This window comes from Carlito syrichta, unplaced genomic scaffold (genome assembly GCF_000164805.1).
Source record: "Carlito syrichta isolate Samal-C Ts95f unplaced genomic scaffold, Tarsius_syrichta-2.0.1 Scaffold305193, whole genome shotgun sequence".
In the NCBI taxonomy this organism is placed as follows: domain Eukaryota; kingdom Metazoa; phylum Chordata; class Mammalia; order Primates; family Tarsiidae; genus Carlito; species Carlito syrichta.
Window position 1 is genome coordinate 215,683 of NW_007249289.1, and position 7,288 is coordinate 222,970.

General features: G+C 42.1%; 1 protein-coding gene across 1 annotated transcript in view; it reads right to left on the reverse strand.

The window, feature by feature from the left end:
• SERPINI2 (serpin family I member 2) overlaps positions 1-7,288 on the reverse strand; it is a 32,765-nt gene that overhangs the window by 20,453 nt on the left and 5,024 nt on the right. The window contains exons 2-4 of the mRNA XM_008061288.1: positions 5,298-5,528; positions 2,870-3,064; positions 2,539-2,731 (exon numbers count right to left, since the gene is read on the reverse strand). Of these exons, the coding sequence (XP_008059479.1) occupies positions 2,539-2,731; positions 2,870-3,064; positions 5,298-5,528 (619 nt within the window). The remainder of the gene's footprint in view (positions 1-2,538; positions 2,732-2,869; positions 3,065-5,297; positions 5,529-7,288) is intronic.

A 7,288-nucleotide genomic window follows, 5' to 3' on the forward strand; every position in this document is an offset into this window, starting at 1 on the left:
TCCACTCACCTCAGCCTCCCAAAGGAGCGGGATTACAGGCTGAGCCACCGAACCCGGCTTATTTCAGAACTTTTAATATCATGATTTTATTCTTCAGGAAACCTAATTTGAAAACTGAGTTCTCTTTGGGAGGCCGAGGCAAGAGGATTGCCTGAGCTCAGGGGTTCAAGACCACCTGGGGAACTTGGTGAGACCTCGTCTCTACAATAAATTACAAAAACTAGCTGGGCGTGGTGGCGTGCGTCTGTAGTTCCAGCAACTTGGAAGGCTGAGGCGGAAGGATCAACTGAGCCCAGCAGGTTAAGGCTGTGGTGGCCGTGAACATGCCACTGCACTCCAGCCTGGGCGACAAGAGTGAGACTCCAACTCAAAAAGCAAAAAACAAGAAAACAAAAATTGTGCTCTGATAAGTTAAAATTGCTAATGAACTTAACACATATGCAAATCATTCCTTTAAGAAGCCAGAAAACATTAATTTACTAAAAAGTGAATACATTTCAAGTGTAATGTTGTATTATTGTGGTTAAATAATTGATAAGAATGTTCAGTTCTGTGAATTTTTTTTTAAAATCTCAGTTCTCCTCCTCTGAAGAGGTTTCCAAGTAAATGGGCAGCAAGACCTCATCTCCACAATAAATCAAAAAATCAGCCGGGTGTGGTAGCACATGCTTGTAATTCCAGTTACTTGGAAGGCTGAGGTGGAAGGATCGCCGAAGCCCAGCAGGTCGAGGCTGCAGTGGCCGGGAGCGGCCACTGCACTCCAGTCTGGGCAACAGAGTGAGACTCCAACTCAAAAAAAATCCCAAAAAACCAGAAACAATACAGTCATTTGTTGAGCACCTTCTAGTTGCCAGACTGTGAGCTATCAAGAGACACGTGTAATAAGACACTGTCATTGAAACTGCCTCCAAGTTTTAAAAAATCTTTGATGGCTGGGAAGTGTATGGAGAAAAGGGTACAACTACCAACTAATGTTTTTGCTCCAACAAAATCAGGAGTTGAAGAGCAGGAATGAGTCCTTGAGTAGACTCAGGATTGAGGGTGATTGAGAGGAGAATTAGGAAGCGAATAAAGACAAGAGACAAGCACATTGACCGTGCTGGGGAGACTGGGATTGAAATGACTGATGAGTTGGGTGCGGTGGTTCACGCCTGTCATCCCAGCACTTTGGGAGGCCAGGGTGAGAGGATTGCCTGAGTCCAGGGGTTCAAGACCAGCCTGGCGAGACCTCGTCTCTACAATAAATCATAAAATTAGCTGGGCGTGGTGGCGCGTGTCTGTAGTTCCAGCTACTTGGAAGGCCGAGGTGGAAGGATCGTCTGAGCCCAGCAGGTCGAGGCTGCGGTGGCTGGGAGCGTGCCCCTGCACTCCAACCTGGGAGACAGAATGAGACTCCAACAACAACAAAAAGAAATAACTGATGACTAGACATCGGCTACCTGGAAAAGGATGTTAAAAAACCCTAGAGGTTTAAGAGACTGACAGCCAAAAATAGGGAGCCCAAAACATGTGGGCCTTGATAAGTCTGAAGAGAAATTTAGAAACAAAAAGACAGCATATAACCTACTAGACACCCATCTCTTTGTAAAAGCTCAGGTAGAGAGTAAATTGAGTCATGTGGGCGTCTTTCTCTCTATAGGTTCTCCTATGTCTTACAAGCAAGTTATAAAAATTTTGTGTTTATAATGACTGCTTCCTGAAACAATCCTTTGCAGCTCCCATTTGCATTAACTATCTAAAATTGACCATCAAATTTTATTTATAATCCAATGACTGTTAGAACACCATTTGTCAGCAGTGCTTCAACATACAGTCTAATTGGGTAGTGTACACCATTTTAAGTATTTTTTAAAATATTTTGTTTTCTGTAAAGGAAGATAATGAAAGATAAATATTTTAAATTCCAATCAGGAAAAAAAATCAGAGAAAGGAAAATGAGTATAATAAAAAGATAACCATTCCATGTAATCCCAGCATCCTAGTTTAAAGACTTGTGCATCTCATCTTTTTCAGAGAAACCTGAATGTGTAATTTCTCAAGGTGAGCCCATACTATGCAGGTGAGCCCTGCCTCTGTGTCCACACAGCTGAGAAACGCTTCCAAATGCATTTTCTTTTCATTCGTGTCAAGACCCTTTACAAGTATTTGTTATCTTTCAGCTGTTATTAAATTTCTTCATCTTTTTTTTTTTAGTCGAAGTCTCACTGTCACCCAGGCTAGAGTACAAGGGCATGCTGCTCATGGCCACTGCAACCTTGACCCGCTGGGCTCAGGCGATCCTTCCACTTCAGCCTTCCAAGTAACTGGAACTACTACAGGCATGCTCCACCACGCCCAACTAATTTTTTTATTTATTGTAGAGATGAGGCCTTGCCAAGTTGCCCAGACTGGTCTTGTATCCCTGAGCTCAGGCGATTCTCTCACCTTGTCCTCCCAAAGTGCTGGGATTATAGGCATAAGCCAGCGTGCCTGGCTATTATTCAAATCCTTGCATAGGCGGAATCATAAGAACTCGTGTAATAAAATGATATGACCAACCTGGGGAGGCTAATTTCCACTTCCTCTTCCTGCATCTTGGAGACCCAGTTCCGGATCTGTGGGGCCGTCACTAGTTTTTCTGCTACCTCTATGTCCATGTCTTCTGCAGGAAGTATTACAATCAAACTAAACTTGCCGCCTTTATAAGGCAATTCCAAAACCTGGTAGTTCATGGAAGACTCAGAAAAATGACCTGGCGCAGAGAGAATAACATATCAAGGAAAAATTTCAAATTGGCCACAGAGAAACAGAGAAAATGAAATATCAGATATACCACTCAAATTGGTAACTCCCAAAGCCATGCTTCAGAACGTGTGTTTTCTCATATTACCGTGTTTTGTTCTTAGAAGAGCCTTCATCATCGGAATCTGGACGGAAGAACCATCTGTCTTAGTGAAATTCATCAGCTGTGTGTCCTCTCTTCTGAATTTCTGTTTCCAATCCCCCTTGAAGTAAATAGCATTCACCAGGACTAGCCGGGTCAAAGGGCCAAATTCTTCCCCTGAAAACATATCTCTAATTTTTCCTAAGACAGGGGTGGAGGAGGAAATAGGAAGACATGTACACTGGTGATCACTCCATGGAACAGCTTTGAAGAGTATTAAAGCAAAAATATCTTTTGCAGGCCACCTTGAGACAGGGTGTCTTCTCATCTAAACTAGGCAATTTTGAGGGCAGAGGAGAAGGCTCTTAAATATTTCTTTTTTTTTTTTATTTTTTGAGTTGGAGTCTCACTATTGTCGCCCAGGCTGAGGGCAGTGGCATGCTCCCGGCCACCGCAGACTACCTGCTGGGTAGGTGATCCTCACGCCTCAGTCTTCCAAAGTAGCTGGGACTACAGACACACACCAGCACGCTCTGCTTGTTTTTGTGATTTATTGTAGAGACAAGGTCTCACCAAGTTGCCCAGACTGGTCTCGAACCCCCGGTCTCAGGCAATGCTCTCGCCTCAGCTTCCCAAAGTGCTGGAATTACAGGCTGAACCACCCTGCCTGGCTGCTCTTAAATCTCTCTCTGCAAAACAGGAAACACATGCCCGTTTGGTGCACCCTTGGACCTAGCTAGTCAATCTGCATCAAGTGTCTTTTAGACAGAACAAAACTAAACTATGTCTTTCTGCATATTTACTAGTGTCACTCAGACTTGACTTCAAGGTCCCCCAGCAGGTAAGTCACAATTAGTAAGTGAATGTTACCAGGAACCATAGCAGTAGCCAGGAACCATCAGAGAGGGGCAGGAATGGAGTCTGCTCTGAGACTTCCTCTCTTAAACAACCAGTCTCCCCTTTCTCTGTGCAACGTGCATTCCCAAATCATGTGAAAGAAGCGTGTCGGGGTGCCATGGAGCTGCCTAGTGAGGTTCTCATGCTGCAACCCTGTAAACATGGTTTGCCACAGCCGGCTTACATTTCCAATTTATATTCCCTGTAAAGAGTACAACAGGCCAGGCTTGGTGGCTTGCCTGTCATTCCAGCACTTTGGGAGGCTGAGGCGAGTGGATTGTCTGAGCCCACGGGTTAGAGGCTAGCCTGGGCAACTTGTCGAGACCTCGTCTCTACAAAAAAAAAAAAAAAATTAGCTGGGCATGGTAGCGCGCGCCTGTGGTTCCAGCTACTTGGAAGGCTGAGACAGAAGGATCACCTGAGCCCAGGAGGTCAGGCTGCGGTGGCCGTGAGCGTGCCACTGCATTCCAGCGTGACAGAGTGAGATTCCAACAACAACAACAAAAAACAACAACAACAGTTTCTTACATCATCACAATGTTTGCCAGATGAACCAAAAAACAAACTAAGTATTGGTAATGAGGTCCTTGTCACTTTGCATGCATTATTATTAAAACTCCTAAAAATACTGAAATCCTTTTTTTGTTGTTTTTTGTTAGTTGGGTTGTTGATTTTAGAGGCAGAGTCTTGCTCTGTTGCCCCAGCTGGTGTGCAGTGGTATAATCACAGCTCACTGCAGCCTCTACCTCCTGGGCTCAGGCAACCCTCCCACCTTAGTGCCCTGGTAGCTGGAACTACAGGCATGTGCCACTATAACTGGCTAATTTTTTAACTTTTCTTAGAGACGGGGGTTTTGCTGCCCAGACTGGTCTTGAACTCCTAGGCTCACAGTTCCTCTCATCTCTGCTTCTCAAAGTGCTGGGATTACAGATGTGGGCACCCAGCTCTGAAATGTTTTAATAGTGTTCTTATTTTAAAGGGGCAGAGCATATAACTGCAGGATTTGAACTCAAGTCTATATGACTTTGAACTTGTATCCCTCAGTCAGTCACCGTGGAATTTTTGCTAGCTTGTGTTTAAAGTTTTGACTGCAATGCTTATGTCAAGACTATTAAGATTTGCTATTAAAAATGAACACACTCAACTGAAATGTGTGAATTATTTGCAGCACATGTGGGAAAGGAGGCATTTGGGATTGACAGATACAACTTCTACCTGGCCAAAGGTATTATTTCTGCTTCCATACTTGGAAAAACATAGGCGTGAACAAAGCTTATTATTAATACTCGTTCGCTAGGAATTATATAACTAGGGGTCTCTCAAATCAATAATAAAAGAGCCAGTATACTTTTCAAAGCGCCTTACCATTTCTCTCGGTTTTACAATTTAGTATTCATTTAAATAACAGTGAAATGAAAGAAGTGATTTGATCCCTCTGATCCCTGGTGCAGCAGGAACATATTCAGCCACTCTTTAGGATATTAAAAACCGTGAATACAATGGCAAATAACGATTTTGTGAAAATGGGGAACTTTACCATCTGTTTTGCTTTCTACCCAGGTACTTATCATCTCCGCACAAGCCTTTGCCTCCTGAAAATCCACCAGTTTTATAGCACTCTGAAAAAATTCCTCGTTGTCATGGAGATACTGTTCTTTCACAGCAAATCCTTCTTGAAGGTAGAGGGCACTGGCAAGATTAAATGTAAATTCTTGTTTTTTCTCTGAGATGGCAGAGAAGAACGACTTCAGTACCGAAAGTTCTTCTCCTAGAAAATAATGATAATGTATACTGCCATATTGGACAACATAAAACAACAACTTTTCAGCTTTCTATCTAAGCATGCTGATTCATATCACCATTTTTGCACCCTTAGGTACAACTAACAGTCCTTTCAAACTTAGTACAGATATTTTAAGTGTATATCACTTGCAGAATATGCATTTTGCAGAGAAATCAACTTGTATATAAGAAAAATTACCTCTGTGTAAATTTGAAATTTGTCAGAACAAGAATATGCATTTACACAGGCCGAAGGCAAGTCTCTCTTTGTAGGTACATTGAGCCCATTTTTTAGTTGCTGGAAATTCATGTTTAGAATCTTATTCTTTGCATAATGTGAACATGCTATATTTCTGAAAGGGGGACTCTAATGAACACTGACGGAAATATGACAGTGTGAAACAATCCTTTTCAATATTACTTTTATTTCAGCTTAAGAAAAAATTACTCTCCTAGGAGAAACCGCACCTGTTCGCATTTTGAAATTTGCAAGGCAGCCCCATCATCACCTCTAGAGATGCGTAAGGATTGCCTGTTTCTTCAGGTTCATGATCTATATACTTTGGCTGTCTACAAAATAGAAATTTTTAACCATTCCAGTGATGACCATTAGCCAAAATAAGTGAGTCAGAGTCAACCAACACAGTCACTGTACGTGCCCATGAGAGAAGTCTGTACTGAGATTTTTCTCGGTCATTTATTATTCATTACCAAATGATACCAGCATGTTCCACTCCCTTTTAGCTTAATCCTGGAACTCAGTATCTAATCTGGGAACTCTGTCTCAAAGAGCAAGTTCTTTCAGGGTCATCACTGTATTTTCAGTTAAATGCTGAAAATACCATTTTCACAAATGAAAGGTTGAGTATATTCAATTAACCTCTCTTCAAGAAAACAAATGATTTATCATTGGAAGATATTCATTGCATAGTTACAAGAAAAACATTACTAAGAGGGACTTGCTACTAGGTATCTCTTGGAAATAAAGGGTGTGTGTGTGTTATTTCTTTCTTCTTTTTTTTTTAATCAGGGAGCTAGCAGCATCTTCGTGAAAATAAGAACAGCACCCTCTCAGGGGAGATTCAGGTCTGTGGCTTCACATCTCGTCAGCTGAGTGGAGACTACATTTCAGCGTCTCCTTCCCTCTGTGGCCTGGTGTTCTTGGGCCGATACAACCTACATAACCTCACAGGGGGCCCTGCAAGGCACACTGAATTCGGTTTCAAAGCCCAGGATTATGTATTCGTTGAGATACAGACACAGATACAAAGGATCTTAGATACAGAAACTTCCATATGATTGGGTCTGAGGGATTTCAGGAATTCTTTTCAACCCTGGAATTCCTGACACATGGAAGGGAAGAAATTTCATCTATTTCACTTTTTTTGTGGTGACTTCAGATGCAATCATTTATTGCTGTTTGAAGCCTGGAAGAAATCTCTCAATAGCTGGGAGGCTTCAGAGAAGACCTTCTGAGTGAAGACATGAGTGCATCTCCAAAAGAATTCATTGAGATCAGAAATGAAGTGACAATCGGAAACTAATTTTCAGGAATGTATAATTTATGAACATCTTGAAAGGAGTTAAAAGAGAAAGAGGGGTAGAAAAAATAGTTCCAACTCATCTGTCAGAGCAAATAGATTTATGTCATGTACTAAAGTCCTAAGCTGTTTGTGTGACAAACAGCTGCCCTTTGATAAATCACCGGGCTCAGAAGTCAGTGAAAAATGTCACCAAGTAGTACAA